The sequence below is a fragment of the Nyctereutes procyonoides genome, unplaced genomic scaffold (assembly GCF_905146905.1).
Source record: "Nyctereutes procyonoides isolate TBG_1078 unplaced genomic scaffold, NYPRO_anot_genome, whole genome shotgun sequence".
In the NCBI taxonomy this organism is placed as follows: domain Eukaryota; kingdom Metazoa; phylum Chordata; class Mammalia; order Carnivora; family Canidae; genus Nyctereutes; species Nyctereutes procyonoides.
Window position 1 is genome coordinate 6,484,704 of NW_026575126.1, and position 20,527 is coordinate 6,505,230.

The following is a 20,527-nucleotide window of genomic DNA, read 5'->3' on the forward strand; positions in this document are numbered from 1 at the left end:
TCATTTTATTTTGCTCATGATTTTGGCAGTCAGAAATTTTGGGAAAGGCTCAGCTGGGGCCCATACAGTCACATGTTGACAGGGACTCCAATCACCTGAAACCCTACAGAGTGAACAGTAAACACCATTGATTGCTGGGAATTCAGCTGAGATTGATGATTAGGACCCCTACATATGGCTTCTTCACATGGTCTGGGTCCCTCCTAGCACTGTGAGAGTTCTTGATTTACATTATTTTACTTTTCATTTTAATGTCCTATCACCTCAACTACTAGGGATAATTTTTTCTAAGACTGAAAAGTAAAACCCAAACCAAACTTTGGACCCTAAGTGCTTCATACGTAAATACTTAACTGGAAATATACTTGAAAAGGAAAAAATAAGGCAAATGCCATATGATTTCACTTATCTGTGGAATTTAAGAAACAAACAGGAAAAAATGAAGAGGAAAACCAGAAAGACAGACTCTTAACTGTTGAGAAAAAAGGATTACTAGAGGAGAGAACAGTGAGGGGATGGATGAAATAGGTGAAGCAGATTAAGAGGAGTACACTTGGGACCCCTGGGTGGCTCAGTGGTTGGGCATCTGCCTTCAGTTCAGGGTAGGATCTTGGGTCTAGGGATCAAGTCTCACATCGGGCTCCCTACAGGGAGCCTGCTTCTCCCTCTGCTTGTGTCTCTGCCTCTCTCGTTAGCTCTCATGAATAGGTCAAATCTTAAAAAAAAAAACAAAACAAAACACGAGCACTGGGTAATGTATAGAACTGTTGAATCACTCTAACGTATACCTGAAACTCCTAACACTGTATATTAACCATTACTGGAATTAAAATTCTTTTAAAAAGAGGAAATAAAAATCTATTAAGTATTAAAATGGTATTATTGCACAAGGATAACAAAGGACAATTTGCATAATAAATATTCCTATTCATTTTTCTAGTTAGTACAATAATTGGATAGCAACCGTCAGTGAAGTGGGACAGAAGAGAGCTATTATCATAAACATTAGTTTGATCTTTCAAGGAGATGTGATTACCTTCTACCCAGACTCCACTTTACTCACTTGAACAGAGGTTCTGCTTTTCATTAGCCAAATGTCAAGTCCCTTTGTTGCATCCAAGTGTTACCCTAGCTGGCCATATTCCACATAAAGGGCAAAGAACAGGGTTGTTGTTTTTTTTTTTTCTTCCTCAGTAGAATTTTTGAGAAACATGGCTCTTTCATGGTAAAACGTTTTATGAAAAGAAATGGACAAAAGACACACCTTAGAAGGTCCTGATCTCACAAAATGGCAAAAGATGTCAAACTCCTATGAACCTTAAAAATACAACCATCAGTTGTCTTACCAGCAAAAACGGGGCTTACCTGGGAACAACGGAGCAAACTACAGCAGAGCTGAGCAAAGGCGATGAACACACCTTTATAGAGCGAAAAAGGAAGCTGGGAGGGCTACTATAAACAAAAAAGTCCATTGGATTCCCCTGGAATTTGAAGTACAGCGGTTTCTCCTTGGCTGAGTTATGAGCGCCTCTCATTGGCTGGGCTGTTGCTGGGGGAGAGAACTTTCCTTCCTCCCTCGGGCTCCTAAAGTAGCAGCTCAAGTGGTACTGACCTTGTTGAATCCCTATATTGTGCATCTGAAACTCCTATAACGCCGCATGCTAACTATACTGGAATGAAAATTTGACAATAAAATAAAAACACGTATCTTTTTCAATAAATGAAGGAGTAGTGACTTGGGGGTACCTCTCCTCCTGTTGGATTTACCATCAATGGGGAGTGGCAGACGGGAGAGCTCCTCTGCTGGCTTCCCGACTCCACTTTAAACAAGCTTTCCTTTTATTGACTTTCACACTACTCACAACACATCAGTGAAACTGAGTTAGCGTCATCTTTCATCAATCAGGTGAGAGTATTTATTTTCTCATGTCAAAAAAAAAAGTGTTCACACTCCTGGTAACCCCTGCTAATCATTTTCCTTCATTTTCTTTTAATCCAACCTAGGCCATATAACTGAAGAGTTAAGTTTATCTTAGACTAGTTCGGTTATTCGTAGTTCAGGAATGAGGGAAGTGTGTATATATGTACATTTATATACTAAATATATATATATATTTTAGTAAGTTTTGTGAGTTGTGCATTTTAATCAGTGATATCAGGATTAATTTGGAAGAATCACTAAATCCAATATTGAACAGTTTTTCATTGAGACATTTTCCTCAGTTTCATGAGGAACATTTATCTTCCAATTATGTGAATTAAGATATTTATAAACCGAATCTGGAGATCTTGAAGAGGCCAAGTTCTTATCTTGCTCCGGGGGGGGGGGGCGGAAATGATGGGGTGCACTCTCATCCCTTTTCTCTACCGTGTCAATAGGAGAGAGAGTGACAGTGGCTTTCCCAGCTCTAGACAAGGACAGAACACGTTTCTCTGTGGATAACGACACACTGACTCTGAGAAATGGAGATCTCATATTTGTTATGCCATGAGATCTCCTGACAAAAAGATTCCAGGCACCGTATGACATCCTTATGAAGTTCCTGAGTGCATTCAGACTTTAATAACCGAAATGATGGGTTGCCATAGAAACAATATAGCAAATTACATGTAAAGGCAATTTATTAAAATTCAGAACTACATTACACAGTGATGATAGCAAATGAAATGCTGCCCAGAAGTATTATGTACCATTATCAGCGTCCCTGGATATCATTTCATTCACTCCTCACAGCAGCCCTGCAAAGTAGGTGGTGTTTCCCTACTTCGCAGATAAGAAAATAGAGGTTAAGAAATGAGCCCAAGTCAAACAAATAATACAAGGAAACCCTACATCGACTTGACTCCAAGTCTTCTCTTACCTGTTCATTGTTGTGAACTTATCTACATAGTGAAATAAATTTTCAGCTTTCATGTTGTTTCAACATTCATAAAAAAAATGTATAGGGAATCCCTGGGTGGCTCAGTGGTTTAGTGCCTGCCTTTGGCCTGGGGTGTGATCCTGGAGACCCAGGATCGAGTCCCACATTGGGCTCCCTGCATGGAGCCTGCTTCTCCCTCTGCCTGGGTCTCTGCCTCTCTCTCTCTCTCTCTCTCTCATGAATAAATAAAACCTTTAAATAAATTTACAATAAGTTATTAACATAGGAAAGGGGGCACCTGGGTGGCTCAGTCAGTTAAGCACCTGCCTTGACTCTGGTCCTGATCTCAGGACCATATTGGGCCTCACATCAGTCTCTCCACTCAACAGGGAGTCTGCGTCTCCCTCCCCCTCTGCCTGCCACTCTGACTACTTGTGCTCTCCCTCTGTCAAATAAATATAATCTTAAAAAGAAATCCCACACATCTCCCTTAAAAAAAGTTTCAGTTCCCTGACAAAAACTAAAATCAATCAAAAAAAAATTAGAGACAAGAAAGAAGTGTCCCAAATTTAAACTAAAATTCTTTTAGTTGCATAAGAAAATTTGTTATTATAATTTTCAATTTATAGGCTGTGTATTGTGCTACATCTGCCTTCATGTTTAGAAGTTTAAATGCTTTGAAGAAATAGCAAAGGAACCTTCTGGAGATCTCAGAGAACATTATTTAGTTCTATTATTATTTAGTTCTATTATTCATTATTTAGAGTTCATTATTTAGTTTGTGGTTTATTCTCCTTTATTCTTCTCTCCCTACTTTTCTTCCTGTCTTACTTTTTTTTGAGTTCTCCAATTCTGTATAGTTACTGCATGGTATTCCTGAGATGATCTTTTGGAAATTACTTTCAATTGCTCTTCTCAAACTATTTCTGTTATTGGGAGATAAAACTGAAGAACATGGAAGAGCATTTTCCACAGTTCCCAGGTAGTCACAGCCTTCTTTCTGCTTATGTTTTCTGTCCACACTAACTCTAGCCCATTCATTATTGGTACTAGAATTATTGAAGTTTTCTTGGCCCTGCTCTAATAATAATATATCAAAGTTTCCTAAGTCAGCATCTAAGGGACAGGACTTCAGTCTCAGAGGGGAAAAGAGATATATTCACATGCAATTGTGAGACCATTTTATAGAAAATATTTACTATCCTTTGGTAGGTTTTTTTAAAATGTAGGTAATTTCTATATATTTCCTCTTCATTTCCAACTTCATTGAAAAATCTTTAACCTAAAAGTAAATAACAGAATATCTCTTCCTGATAGGCAAAGACAGTAAGACTTCTTAAATGTCAATGAACTATGTGGTAAAATTCTTAATAATTGTTCCAACTTTTTAATGTGTTTATAAAAAGAAAAGTTTATGTATTAACTAATCTAGGCCCTAGTGCATACTAGTAAATAGTACATGAACAAAATTAGCTGCTTAATAGAAGTTCACAAGTAAAAATGATTTTTAAAAATCATAAGTTTTTTTCTTCTTTACAATCATACATACTTAAGTAATTTGGACTTGCCTTTGAATAAACTACTTTGTGTTTATTATTCTTTGAGTCTGCTACCCAATGAGTACTGGAGGGGCACATCCCCAACAGAAAAGACAATAATCCATAACAAGGCTTTGGGAAGAAAATGGTTAATGTTAAAAATCTGACATTGACTTAGTTATCCCATTAGCAAATTTTAAATCTCTTCTATACCTGTATTTACTCACCCACAAGTCCTAAAAGGATGTAGGCAATGATGAACAGTATGAAGATGATGCAGCACAGAACATCTGTACAACTCCTAAAGACAAAAAGGAACACAGAATTAAAAGGGATCCAAAATGACATCTTACCTAGTGAACAAATAGAAGAAAGGGGAGAAAATCATAGTGATATGCCATTTTATATCCAATAAATCTGAAAGGTGTATCAGATGTATTTCTGTAATCAAAGACTTTGGTAGCATTAGAATGGTCATAGTGCCATGACTCCCTCAGAATTCTTAGTATTTATTCTCTCTTGGTTCTTTATGCGTATGATTTTTTTTAGAGACTGGTGTCCAGTAACATCAAGCAAATATTTTTTTATTTGAAATTGTAATTTAAGTTTTTTAGTTTTATGATTTTCCTCATTGTGCTTCCTCAATGTATGATATAGTAAAAAAAAAGTCATTTTCCATTTCTCCTTCCCTCCATTATCTTTCTACACACACATTTAAAGGGTGCTGTTTATTGGGGCACCTGGGTAGCTCAGTCGGTTAAGCATCTGACTCTTGGTTTCAGCTCAGCTCATGATCTCAGGATCGTGAGATCGAGCCCAGGCTGGGTGTGAGCCTGCTAATATTCTCTCTCTCCCCCTCTTCCTCTGCACCTTCCCACCTCTCTCCTCTACAAAAAGGAGGGGGGAACTATTTATTAAGTAAAGGACTGACTACATAAGCTTTCTATGTGGAGTTGACTTGCAACTATACTCACAGTAATATATATACATAATGCATTAAAAAATGAAATGGCTCAAAACTGTAACATACCAGCCATTCTATAAACTAGTTATTGCCAAACTAAGTTTGGAGAAAAACTGACTTATCAGAGGCTCAATAATTTGCTAAGGATCACAACTCAAGCTAAGATCCAGCAAGTACACTCAAGGCATTCACCTGAAGTATCGCCTGGGCCTAATATTATACCTTGTCCAGCTTGTACGTGGTCTGGATGGCCAAAACTGTATCTTAAAGTAAGAAACAATACCACCATTCTCTATTTGAAACTTAAGGAAAAATTTATTACTAAAGAGAAAAAGATCAAACTTTTGGAGAGGATTAAAAGTTGCACGTGAGAATTTTCATAGCAAAATCTTCTTTGCTCTTGAGGGCATACAGATATAGGCTCTCGTGTTTTAGCACAGGCTGGTTGATTGAAGTCATAGACTCTTTTTTGTGATGGCAGTAGGAATAATAATGAATAATAATTGCTCGCTAACAGACACTGTAATAGCTTATGTTGGTAAAGCCCAGCTATGCTTTTACTGCTTTCACGTACCCTGTGAGTTTCTTAAGAATAGGTTTTTAGGGGCAGTAAAGGTGAGTCGACTTACTTAAGATCCATGAAAGTGAGGGAGAGAGGGGGTAAAGTACACCAAATATCTAGGTCTCTAATTCCTAACTCTTTCATTTAGCAGTTGTTCTAATATTGTTTCAATTTTCAGTAAAGCCTCACACTAGCCCTATCTAAAAAATTTCACACGCATCCCTATTACTGTTCCGCACAATAGGACATGAGGCTTCCCTAGAGACAGTTAACCATGTTCAATCCGTAAACTATCATTTACTTAAATCCAATTTCAACCCCAGGAATTTTAAATTTCATTTGGATTTAAGACTTATGAGAACAATAAGAAGAAGCGAAGGAAACAAGTGCTCTAGTTTTCTTTTCTTTGGCTGACAATCACAGAGGAGCAAAAACCTGCTTGGAGGTGAGGAGAGTATCTGGTTCACACGCATTCTAACACACCCTACTCGGCAGGTCCTCATCCTACCAGAGCAGTTGTTAAATTGAGAGCAGTAGTCAAATAGGGTGAAATCTAATACGAAATGCCTGGAGGTAAGGAACTAAAGGAGAGAAAACTAGAACACTGGTGTGCCTTAATTAGAAATCCTGAAGTTGTTAAAGCCCTTGTGTTTAATCAGAACCGCCAAGAAGAGATCGGGTGTGACCAGAAGCACCTGCCAGATTGGCCAGCATCCTGTAATCATACGTCTGTACTATACCAATATATTTACATCATATGCAATATACACCAGAATTCCTGTTGATAATCACCTCAATATATTTACATCATATGCAATATACACCAGAATTCCTGTTGATAATCACCTCAATATATTTACATCATATGCAATATACACCAGAATTCCTGTTGATAATCACCTCAATATATTTACATCATATGCAATATACACCAGAATTCCTGTTGATAATCACCTCATGTTATATAGCATCATAATTTTAGACATTTATAACGTTATGTAGCAAGCCCAGGGAGCCGGAAACGTATACTAGAACAATGATTCAAAGAAACGTACCAATCTCAAAGGACAAGGCACAAGGAAAGCAGTAGAGTCCAAAAGGAAATTTTTTTTAAACTAAAACCCACAGTCCTCAGCTACCGGCACTGATGAATAGGCTTCAGCTGGGCCTTGGTTCCATATGGGGTTTTACACCATGGTTTCTTTTGTGTGTGTGTGTGTGTGTGTGTGTGTGTGTGTGTGCGCGCGTGTGCGCCAAGGACAGGCTGCAGCACCAGGGACTACTCCAGGCCCACACAACCATCCCCCCAGCAGTCTCTCCCCACAGTGGGATAGCATTTCTCAATAATTCACACATTGAGCTGTTTGGGGGTTATTTATTCTGGGACAAGGGAGGACCATAATGTATTCAAGTCTGCTTTGCTTTTCTGGTACGCTGCTTTCGAGAAATAGTAGACCACACCCCCTGGCCAGACCAGTTAATTTTCTATTATTTAAACACAAAAGAAGGTTGCACAAACTGCAAATGATGAATGGAATGTTCAAGAATCTCAAAAAGCATGAGAGGTTTTTTTCTTTTAAATTTTATTTGTTCATGAGAGACCCACAGAGAGAGATACAGAGACATAGGCAGAAGGAGGAGACGCAGACTCCAGGCAGGGAGCCCGACGCGGGACTCGATCCCAAGCCCCGGGGTCATGCCCTGGGCCGAAGGCAGATGCTCAACTGCTGAGCCACCCAGGGGTCCTGAGGTTTTTCTAGATAAAACATTCCTATTTTGAAATTTGTTCCTGGAGTGATTTGAGCTCCTTTTGTTTTGTTGTTGTTGTTGTTGTTGCTATTGTTCTCATGGACCAATCTAAGTAATTTATTTAAGCCTTCTCCCGTCTAAGCAAAGGGATGGACAATCGCTGTACTGGTCACCACTTGATACACATAAGGGAGGTGAGCATAAGGTCCTACATACTTTTCCGGTCTGAGGGCAGAGTCATGGTCCAAACCAGAGCGGTGGTCCTCACTGGGGAGTGGGCCAGATTCTCTTTATTCATCCTCACAGCCAGTCGGAAGTGGATTCATGTGAGAGTTTCTCCCCAGGGAAAGGGCCTGGCCCTGATGTGGAGATGGGGGAGGGACCTGGGTCTCTCCTGCTCTCCGTGGTGCAACCTCAGGAAGAGGTTCAGCATGCTCACCTCACACCAAGGAGCGCTAGAAGTAGGTGAGAGCCTTCCGCCCGTGAGCTGAGCCCTCCTCCTCTTGGTGGCCACCGACAGGGACCACTGCGCCCCCACAGCAACTTAGCAGCCCTGCAACCAGGGATCCAGCTCCCGTTGCCTATTTTACCTGGACCCCTCTTTGTTATTTTAGAAATTTCCTCTTAAAAACAGGGGGCAGGGTGCCTAAGTGGCACAATGGATTAAGGGTGGGACTCTTGGTCTTTTTTTAATGGCTGAGTAATTATCTATCTAACTATCTATCTACCACCTCTTCTTTATCGATTCATCAGTCAAAGGGCATTTGGGCTCTTCCCATAATTTGGTTACTGTTCATAATGCTGCTATAACATCAGGGTGCATGTATTCCTTCAAATCAGTATTTTTGCATCCTTGGGTAAAATACCTAGTAGTGCAATTGCCAGGAAACAGAGTACTTCTTTTTCTAATTATTTGAGGAACCTCCATACTGTTCTCCAGAGTGGTTGCACCAGTGTGCATCCCACCAACAGTGCAAGAGGGTTCCTCTTTCTCTGCATCCTCGCCAACACCTGTTTCCTGCGTTGTCAATTTTAGCCATTCTGACTGGCGTGGGGTGATATCTCCCTGTAGTTTTGATTTGTATTTCCCTGATGATGAGTGATACTGAGCATCTGTTCTTATGTCTGTTGGCCATCTGTAGGTCTCCTTTGGGGAAAAAAAAAGAATATTGATTCATGTCTTCTTACTCATTTTTAACAGGATTATTTGGGTTTTGGGTGTTGAGTTTTATAAGTTCTTTATTGGTTTTGTGTACTAACCGTTTTACCAGATATGTCATTTGCAAATAACTAACCCATTCTGTAGGCTGCCTTTTTGTTTTGTTGATTGTTTCCTTCACTGTACAAAAGCTTTTTAGCTTGATGAAGTTCCAATATTCATTTTTGCTTTTGTTTCTCTTGCCTCAAGAGACATGTCTAGTAAGAAGTTGCTATGGCCGATGTCAAAGAGGTTGCTGCCTGTGTTCTCCTCTAGGATTTTGATAGTTTCTTGTCTCTCATTTAGGTCTTTCATGATTTTGAATTTATTGTTGTGTCTGGTATAAGAAACTGGTCCAGGTTCATTCTTCTGCATGCGGCTGTCCAGTTTTCCCAACACCATTTGTTGAAGAGACTTTTTTTTTTCTTTCTTTCATTGGATGTTCTTTCCTGCTTTGTCAAAAATTAGTTGACCACATAGCTGTGGGTCCATTTCTCGGTTTTCCATTCTATTCCATTGATCTATGTGTCTGTTTCTGTGCCAGGACCACACTGTCTTGATGATCATAGCTTTGTAATACAGCTTGAAGTCCAGAATCCTGATGCCTCCAGTTTTGCTTTTCTTTTTCAAGATTGCTCTGGCTATTCAGGGTCTTTTCTGGTTTCACACAAATTTTAGGATTATTTGTTATAGGTTCTGCGAAAAACACTGGTGGTATTTTGCTAGGGATTGCATTAAATGTGTAGATGTCTTTAGGTAGTATAGACAATCTAACAATATTTGTTCTTCCAATCCATGAACATGGAATGGTTTTCCATTTCTTTGTCTCATCTTTAATATTTTTCATCAGTGTTTTATACTTTGTAGAGTACAGATCTTCTACCTCTTTGGTTGGGTTTATCCCTAAGTATCTTATGGTTTTTAGTGCAATTATAAGTGGGATCAATTCCTTGATTTCTCTTTCTGCTGCTTCATTATTGTTGTATAGAAATGCAAGACTTCTGTATGTTGATTTTGTATCCTGAAACTTTATTAAATTTGTGTTATCAACACAAAGAGATGGAAAAATATTCCATGCTCATGGATTGGCAGAATTAATATTGTGAAAATGTCAGTGTTACCCAGGGCAATTTACATGTATAATGCAATCCCTATCAAAATACCATGGACTTTCTTCAGAGACTTAGAACAAATTATTTTAAGATTTGTGTGGAATCAGAAAAGACCCCAAACAGCCAGGGGAATTTTAAAAAAGAAAACCATATCTGGGGGCATCACAATGCCAGATTTCAGGTTGTACTACAAAGCTGTGTTCATCAAGACAGTGTGGTACTGGCACAAAAACAGACATATAGATCAATGGAACAGAACAGAGAACCCAGAAGTGGACCCTGAACTTTATGGTCAACTAATATACGATAAAAGAGGAAAGACGATCCACTGGAAGAAAGACAGTCTCTTCAATAAATGGTGCTGGGAAAATTGGACATCCACATGCAGAAGAATGAAACTGGACCACTCTCTTGCACCATACACAAAGATAAACTCAAAATAGATGAAAGATCTAAATGTGAGACAAGATTCCATCAAAATCCCAGAGGAGAACTCAGGCAACACCCTTTTTGAACTTGGCCACAGTAACCGGAGAAGGACAGTGTATGTTCTCATTCATTTGGGGAATATGAATAATAGTGAAAGGGAATATAAGGGAAGGGAGAAGAAATGTGTGAGAAATATCAGAAAGGGAGACAGAACATAAAGACTTCTAACTCTGGGAAATGAACTAGGGGTGGTGGAGGGGGAGGAGGGCGGGGGGTGGGGGTGAATGGGTGACGGGCACTGAGGGGTACACTTGACGGGATGAGCACTGGGTGTTATTCTGTATGTTGGTAAATTGAACACCAATAAAAATTAATTTATTTAAAAAAATAATAAAAAAATAAATTTGTGTTATCAGTTCTAGCAATTTTTTGGTGGAGTCTTTTGGGTTTTCTACATAGAGTTTCCTGTCATTTGTAAATAGTGAAAGTATGACTTCTTCCTTGCTGATTTGGATGCCTTTTATTTCTTTTTGTTGTCTGAATGCTGAGGCTAGGACTTGCAAGACAATGTTATTTAGAGTGGTGAGAGTGGACATCTTGTCTTGTTCTTGACCTTAGGGAAAATGTTCTCAGTTTTTCCTGTGAGGATGATATTAGCTGTGGGTTTTTTTTATATGGCCTTTATAATGTTGAGGTACATTCCCTTTATCCCTACTTTGCTCAGGGGTTTTATCAAGAGTGGATGTTGTACTTTGTCAAATGCTTTTCCTGCATCTATTGAAAAAAAAATCATATAGTTCTTATCCCTTCTTTTATTAAGGTGGTGTATCATGTTGGCTGATTTGTAAATATTGAACCACCTTGCAGCCCAGGAATAAATCCCACTTGATTGTGGTGATGATTCTTTTAATATACTGTTGGATTCCATTTGCTAGTATTTTGTTGAGAGTTTTGTATCCATGTTCATCAGGGATATTGGCCCCTAGTTCTCTCTTTTAATGGAATCTTTGCCTGGTGTTTGGGGATCAAAGTATGCTGGCCTCATAGAATGAGTTTGGAAGTTTTCCTTCCATTTCTTTTTTTTGGAAGAGTTTCAGAAGAATAAGTATTAACCTTTCTTTAAATGTCTCGGAGACTTCCCCTGGGAAGCCATCTGGCCCTGGACTCTTTTTTGTTGGGAGATTTTTGATTCAACTTCTTTGCTAGTTATAGGTCTGTCCAAGTTTTCCATTTCTTACTGTGTGGATCTCCAACCCAACTATGAAATCCCATTCTTCGTATGATAGCATTATCTTCCTTTTTAGGGCTGCATAATACTCCATTGTAGGTATATACCACATTTTTAATGTTTATACATATTAGCTATTGTGGATAATACTGCAATGAACATGAGAGTGCAGATACCTATTTGTGATCCTGATTTCAATTCTTTTGAATGAATGTGGATGAACTTGGAAGACATTGTGCTAAGTGAAATAAGCTAATCACAAAAGGACAAGTATTGCATGATTCCACTTATATGAGATATCTAAAGTAGCCAAACTCATAGAAACCGTAAGTAGAATTATGATTACCAGGGGCTAGAGGGAGAGGCAAATGGGGACCTGCTATTTAATAGGTATAAATTTCAATTACACAAGATGAGTAAGTTATAGAGTTCTGTGGTACAACATTGGGCCTATATTAAACAATACTGTACTGAGCACATAAAAATTTGTTAAGGGGGTTGATTTCAGGTTAAGTATTCTTATCATAAAAAGTATAGCATGGAAAACATGATAAGCATTGCTAGGCTACAATATACAGGAATTTACTTGTTCAGTGATATATGTTATTTGAATTAAAAATTGTGCTATGAATAAGCTGAATATGGGTATTACATAAGTGAACATAAATATAAAAAATAATTAAATGTAATTTTTTTTTGTTTTGAGACAGAGAGAGAAAGAGAGAGCACACATGAGCAGGGGTGGAGGTAGAAGGAGAGGGAGAGAGAATTTTTAGCAGGCTCCATGCCTAGCACAGAATCCCATGTGGGGCTCAATATCATGTCCCTGAGGTCACGACCTGAGCTGAAATCAAGAGTCAGATGCTTAACCAACTAAGCTACCTAGGTGCCCCTAAATGTAAACTTTTTTTAAATTAAAATCCCACCCTTCAAATCAGTTCAAATATCTTTCATGAAATTTTCAACTGGAATAGATCTCTTTAACCTTTGTAGAGTTTTGTTTGTATATTGTCAAGGCAACGTACTTTCCATTTATTATAACCTAGAACAGGGAGTTAGACTAAGTCAAATCTAGCCTACTGCCTGTTTTATATAACTTGTGAATTAAGAATAGTCTTTATATTTTGAATGGTTAAAAAAAACAAAAAAAATAATATTTTGTGTCATACAAATTACACAAAATTCAAATATCAGTTTCCATAAATAAAGATTTTTAGAAAATAGCCATACTCATTTTTATATATAGATAAAGATACATCTATACCTACACATATAATCTAAGGCTACTTTTGTGCTGCAGTGGCTGAATGGAGAGGCTGCAGTAGAAACCATCTGGCCTGTAAAACCTAAAATATTTACTACCTGGACTTTTATAGAAACTTTGACCTAGACCGTGAAGTCCTCTATGGCAGCATTTGGTACAGAGCTTTTCACACTACAGACAGACAAGCCCATGAATGATCAGTAAGACATATCTCTTTTACTGCTGACAGGCTAAAGTAACATAAGCAGGCTCTCATGGAATAAAAAGTGCTGTGGTTCAAACTTCAGGGTTTTGTGGGAGGAGGAGACCTATATAGTGAATATGTGTCTAGGGATTTAATTTTTTGGCCAAGCTTAAGTTTATCAACTGGACATACTGTCTCCAGTAAAATAAATCAATCTCTCTCTCTCTCTCTCTCCCTTTCTCTTTCCCTCTCCTCTCCTCCTCCATATAATCCATGTGATTAAATTAGGAAGTAATAAGAGAGTTTTGTTTGTGAAATGCATATTTCAGTTCCACACTCATCCTTATCGTCCAACAACTGTCATTCTGCTTCCCTTTCAGAGAGAATTTTGTTCCTTCATTCAGACACTGATTCATCTACTGGTTTTCTTTCTTTGTAGCAGATGAAATTCCAGTGATATCAACCATTCTGAAAGGTCATTAATATCAAGCATTAGAGCGAGAATGAAAGTCCTAAAAGTCATTATTCTCTGACAGATCATCCATTTGTGTTTAATGAGTCAGTTTAGGGACTGTCCACTGCCTGTAAATCTAGCTGCATGATCACCTCCCATTCTTAGGTTCTTGGTGTCACCTAGATACATCTATCTACAGCATGGCTGCATTCATAGCCCATAGTTTAGAAGCATTGCTCCTCTGTGGTTCTGCTGGCACCTGCACGATGCATTAAAGTCATCTGTTACCACTCAGATTCTTACTGCAGAAGTCTATTCCGGGAAACAGAATGACTTTCATTTCCCAGAGGCTTTATTGCAGGACAATGCACTTGGGGGGGGCACCCTCCGAGCTTCACTGAGATACACTTGGCAACATACAGAGTATGGCTTAAATTGGACAGACCATCTGAACTGATGCCAACAAGTCAGTAAACTCAAAATTTGGGCTATTTCAGGGTAAAGTTTTATCTAAGTTAAATATATTTTACCTTTATTCCTCTACTCTTGACAATTAGTGGAGAATTTGGTAATTTTGTGAGAGACACATTCCCTGTGAGCTTGTGTTTGAGGGGATTAATTATATCCTTTCTGCTTGCCCCCAGTTTCTCTTCTCCCTCCCAGACACCTTGTCTCAATATTCTCTATTGTCTGTGTTATGTGTGCGAAAGTTGAGATTTCAGAAATAAGTTATGCTTACCATTTATATAAGGATAACAAGAGGTTAAAAGAGTATCTTGAAGAATTCCACTATTCTGGGATCAGAAACTTAACAGGAAGCTACAGATAAGTTTTTAATGACATGAACTTGTTTTTTCAGGTGTTCCATTTTAATGCAAGTTTTTCGAATCTCAAAAAAAATTTAAGGATGACTTGAAGTTAACATCCACTTTAAAGTAGAATTCATCATCCAACCATTAAAGAGTGTTAATTTTGTGAGATTATTATTTTTAGCACATTAAAAAATATTTTATTTATTTATTCATGAGAGACACACAGAGAGAGAAACAGAGAGACAAGCAGGTTCCCCACGTGGAGCCCAATGCAGGACTCAATCCCAGGACCCCAGGATCATGACCTGAGCCAAAGGCAAACACTCAACCACTGAGCCACCCAGGTGCCCCTATTTTTAGCACATGTTAGACTTGCTGAAAAATAAAATATACCAATAACTTGATATCCTAAGAAATTATATGATGATGTTGTTAATGTCTTTCAAATTTATTAGATTTTATAAAATGACATTTGGATATTTGGATCTTATTCTTTACGGTTAATCTTTTCTTCTATCCTATTTGCATTTGGGTTTCCACTGTCTTGAGAGAGTAGCTTTAACTGGCTGTAGTTTATATTTTCTACTTGTAAAGGGGGAAATAAAACCTCATTTTTTTATATAGAGAGGTTTAGTGATGCCTATATAAATGTCTCTTTTGTTTAAAATGGGGCAAGTTCAGGCATAATTGGTCTTACTATGTTATTCATCATGTTTGCAAAACTTGCATAATATTAAAAAGTCTGTCAATAGGTAGAAACTACTCAATAAATTGCTAGTAAAAAGAGACCCATATCATGGTTATTGCCCATATTACGTGTGACATTATGGGTAAAAGGTACTACGTAGAAGAAGTGCTAGGGGATCAGCTGAGAACAAACAGCCTTGGAACATTAATCCAAAGTTATCAACTAATTTTAGAGGGAATCCATATCAGTTTAGGCTGCTCTTTAATCTTCTTGCAATAGGTTAGGGTTCCTTCTACATAGAAATAGAGAGTAGGTGCTCAAAATATTTGCTGAAACCATGAACGTCTGAAAATTTTCATGCCTGGGATGGCTACTGAAATCAGCTATTAAAAAGTTTTTTTAAATTTCATGCCTTCTAATAATTATATGATAAATAACTTTTAGTAACCAAAGGCATGTACATGAAATAGAGAAGATTACCATCAGAAACCAAAACTTTTAATAATAAAATCATTGCTTACTGATGATGGGAGCCTTAGAAAATTATATGCCCTTTGAGCTAGTAATTTCTTTTCTAGTAATTTATACCACAGAAACATGTATAGAAGAAGCAAGAGTTTATCTGTAAAGATGTAAAATACTGCACTCTTTGTAATAAAGAAAAGATAGAAATAATTTTTAGAATAATAACTGTATGAAAACATATTCATAATATATTTAGTAAAAACTAGATTATCAACATCTTAGTAAGGTCACAGTATTATAAAATGTATGTAAATGCTAAACAAAAGAATATACCAAAAAAAAAAAAAAGCTAATGGTCATTATCTCCGGGTGTTATAGTTTTATGTGATTCTGTTTTTCCTCTTTTGCTTTATCTGTTTTTTTCAAAACTTCCACAATGGACACAAATTTCATTTGTAATAGAGACACATAGACTACATTTGACAATTACAAATAGATTGTTGACTTATCTCATTGTACTAATTGTTTTCTGACCCCCTCAAAATATTTTTAAAAATTGATCTTCAGCTTTCACCTTTTTTCTTGATCATTATTAATTAAAATTCAAAACACACACCTTTGTGTAGTCTTTAAACAAAAATTGCTACTAAAAGTGTACGAGGGGATGAGAGATTGTTTTCTAATTAATCTTTCTTGATGCTCAAACATTCATAAGTGGGAATGGAATTGAAAATATGCATCCATAAATGCCTCATTAAAACATCTTACAAATCACAGCTTCATCAACCGGTGAACATTAATCTCATGAGCTTTCTAAGATACAGACTCTGAGTTCTTGTTTGAACCAAGGCATAAAATGAAAAGAGCTGGCCTTTAAACTTCCATTAATCAAGTCCTTATGATTTGATGTTATGTCTATCTTTTGTCATTTCCTCTATGTATATTTAGCAAAGCTGAATAATAAAAATGCTTGTGTTAATTATCTTAAGATAATATTTATTCAGTGGTGATCTTCGAACTTTGCCTCTGCTTAGAATGTTTATTACCTCCACACAAACCTTTAGCAGAGTGTCCTATCCTATCCCAGTGCTTTTGGAACATGTAACAAAAATTTAGTCTGGAAATTAATTTAACCATGCAATCACCTCAGTTGTAAAACATTTTTACACTTATAATTGTTTGAGTGTCCATTAGATAAAGGAGTAAATTTAAAATAATTTTAGGTAAGACTACAGAAGGAACTGGGAATCGTAGTTGCCTCAAGTTGCCCCAAACAATGTGTTTGGGAAGAAATAATGGAGATCTACTTTGCACATGTGTCCTTTTGTAACTTTTAAAGTGTATATCAAACACAAATATTACCTAATCAAAAATAATTAAATTTTAAAACAAAGTTATTTCAGTATATATTTGGTATTATCTTAGAATAGGAATAACCTGAGAAATACTGTCAACTATGAACCATTGAATGAATGGGGGAAGGGGAAGAGAAATAAACTTAATTTAATAGAAATTAAACTACAAACTACATGGCTATAAAGTCACTAGGAATATACCCCAACTACTAAAATCATTTATTGGGATTATAGATCTACTCATTCTTCTTGATTGAGAGATTGAATTTGAATTTAAATCATCCATGTAGAAAACAAGGTTTCTCCATCATAACATTTTTTTGCTTGTTTTGGCAATTATTTCAGTTTTCAGAAGAAAACAATACATGTAATATGATAAATTTGCCTTGAGTAATATTGGACATTATAACAGCATGTTGTTGGTAAATCTTGACTGAAATGGGAGGTGTCTGGGAATGGGGACTATGAAATTTTTAGGAAAAAAATTAACAGATTTTTGAGATGCTATAATAAGGAATAGAGAGTTTTCATGAGCAGCCATAGAATAGATGCAAAGGCATTCAGCACATGTCTATTGAATGAATGAATCAAATAGTTAGCTGAACATTAGACATTAATACATTGCAAGCATTTTCAAAAATGTGTAAAAGTGCTGTCCCTCTGTTCTCAAATTGTTCAGAAAAATGGGAAACTCAGCCATTTGTCTAGAGCCTGAAGTGGTGTATAAATTGATTATTCTTTTCTGTAAATATCTGCAAATACATTTCATTCTACAAGTTCTATATACTATAACAAAGCATTACTAGTAAGAATAGGGTCATAGTTATTCATTTGAAACAGGAATTAAATGTTTTTAGGATGTTTAAGATAAAACTAAATATTTTCTAAATGTTTACTGACTTGAAGTCATTAAATAGTCTCTGTGTAATCCGGTTTAAATTTGAACCTAAGTGTACCAGTTAAGAATGTGTTCAGTTGCAAATGCTAGGAAATGTGTACTAGAAACAATGGCTTAATTCTAAGGAATTTATTTTTCTTTTGCTCATCTCATCATGTGTCCTCCTTAATGCGCATTACCCAGTTACTCCTTTCCCCCCAACTCTTCTGTAACCCTTTGTTTGTTTCCCAGAATTAGGAGTCACTCATGGTTTGTCTTCCTCTCTAATTTTTCCCCACTCAGCTTCTATCCTTTCCCTTAGGGTCCCATTCTCTATTTCTTATTATAATAAGAAATCCTGTAGTTGGCAATCCTGAGCTGGTATCATGTGTCACTCATTGATGCCATTAGGGACCTGGCTCATTTCATCTTTCCACCCCCATCATCCTTAGCTTGTAGACATTCAGCTTCATGCTGGACCTCATGTCACAAGTTGACTGCTGCACTCAAGATGCCTCAATCTATTCAATAAAACTTTGTCTTTTTACGTAGAATTGAAGATACTTCCTGATTTCCCTTTGGCTTCTTGACCACAACCATGTCTCATGGCCATCTCTGCCTGGAAGGTGGTAGGGAAAATTGATTATTTAGCTTTTTAGCTTCTGTAATAGAGGAGGCAAGAGAGAAGATGATTTGGAATAGATGTTCAGGGGGACAAATTACAGAATATACTGCAGCTACTAGTGATATTTATTTAAACAACCATAAAAAATAATAATATTTTCCCATTATAATAATTTGTAGTCAACTCAAATGTATTAGGCCAAAGGATGTGTTTCTCTCTATAAGTATTATTAAATATTAAACATATTGTATAAGATTAACAAAGGAAAAGTGGATATTGTATATTCTCACAGAATTTAAGTCAAGCCAAGATTAATTTCATAGCGAAGTATATTCTAGAGCTGATATTATTAACAGCATAATAGCAAGTTGCTAGATCTTATTTCTGAATAATTTTATATTTCATATTCAATTAATTAAATAATTCTTGACATTCATTTCAATGAAATGGGGTTTGAAATTTAAATCCAGTCATAGTAAATATATACAAATGCAATTGTTCTAAGCTGAAAATTAAAATATAAATCTTCCTTTAGTTAATATACAACTTTTATTAATCATTGGACATAAAATGTATCATCTACTATACCAGTAAGTCTCTTTTATTTCAACATAAGATATTCAGAGTAGCATCTTAATAGTAAGTCTGGGATTCATTAGGCGATCTTATAGGTAATTTTGTTCAAGAATGTTCCCAGTTTTCTTATAACAAAGCACTACAATGATTCATATATAATGAGTCTTCGTTCCTATTACTATCCTCTTTCCTGGCATTCTGAGATGTAAGTTCATGGAGGACCCTTATTTCCCAAGGCTTCCCTAAATATAAGTCCGTCCTCCTTAGGGTTTTACAAAAACCTAAGCAAGTTTTTCAGTGGCTATTTGTTAAGTGTCTATTATTTGCTACTATGGTGAGATGTGTATATGCATATGCATTTCGTACCTATTCTGTGCCAGGTACTATATGGTACATTCTGTAAATACAAAAGTGAACTAGATAGACAAAATATCTACTCTCATGAAGCCCACAATTTAGTGTGGGAAGTAGGCAATACATAAGTAAAGATCAACAGATAAAATGATGATCGATTGCATGGTAAGTACTAGGAAAAAACAAATATGATACTGTGGAAGAGAATAATAGGATAGGATGCATGGGAAAGGGATCTCTAAAGAAAAGGTGATAACTGGGTGATGGGTACTAAGAAGGGCACTTGATAGGAGAAGCACTGAGTGTAATACCATATATTGGCAAATTGAATTTAAATTTAAAAAAATAAAAAAAATTAAGAGGAAGTGAGCACCATTTTGTTGTGATGAAAATTCATGTGGAGCCATAAAAGACTTCAAAAAGCCAAAGCAGTCTTGAGAAAAAAGAACAAATCTGGAAGCATTACACTTCCTCATTTCAAACCACATTACAAAGCTATAGTGATCAAAACAATATGGTATTGACATGAAAACAGCCTCATAGATCAGAGGAACGGAACTGAGAGCCCAGAAATAATCCCCTACATATGTGGTCAACTAATATTTGACAGAGGAGCAAAGACTACTCAGTGCAGAAAGGATAGTCTCTTTAAGAAATGGTGTTTAAAAAACTGGGTGTCACATACAGAAAAATGAAATTGGACCCCTATTTTGTACCACTCACATAATTGATTACTCAACTCAAATGGACTAAAGACTTAAATGTAAGAACTGAAACTGTAGAACTCTTAGAAGAAAACATAAAGGAAAAGTTCCTTGCACTGGTCTTAGCAATGTTTTTTTATATATATTCATGACACCAAGAGTATAAACAACAAAGGCAAAAATAAATAAGTGTAACTACATCAAACTAAAAATCTGCTGCACAGCAATAGAAACCACAAAAAAAAAGTGAAACGCCAATTTACGGAATGGGTGAAAAACATTTACAAATCACATATCTTACACAGGGTTAATACTAAAAATTTATAAAAATCTCAACACAACTCAATAGCAATAAACAATTCAATTTAAAAATGAGCAGAGGATCTAAGTAGACATTTTTCCAAAGAAGAGATACAGATGGCCAACACGGAGAGGCACTCAACATCACAGATAATCAGGAAATGCATCAAAGCCTCAATGAGGCGTCATTTCACAACTGTTAGAATGGCTACCATCAAGAGACAAAGT

At 36.6% G+C, this 20,527-nt stretch overlaps 1 protein-coding gene across 5 annotated transcripts in view; it reads right to left on the reverse strand.

The window, feature by feature from the left end:
* SLC44A5 (solute carrier family 44 member 5) overlaps nucleotides 1-20,527 on the reverse strand; it is a 379,443-nt gene that overhangs the window by 89,396 nt on the left and 269,520 nt on the right. For all 5 annotated transcript variants that reach the window (XM_055339206.1, XM_055339207.1, XM_055339208.1 and 2 more), the window contains one exon: nucleotides 4,627-4,700. In XM_055339206.1, the coding sequence (XP_055195181.1) occupies nucleotides 4,627-4,700 (74 nt within the window). The remainder of the gene's footprint in view (nucleotides 1-4,626; nucleotides 4,701-20,527) is intronic.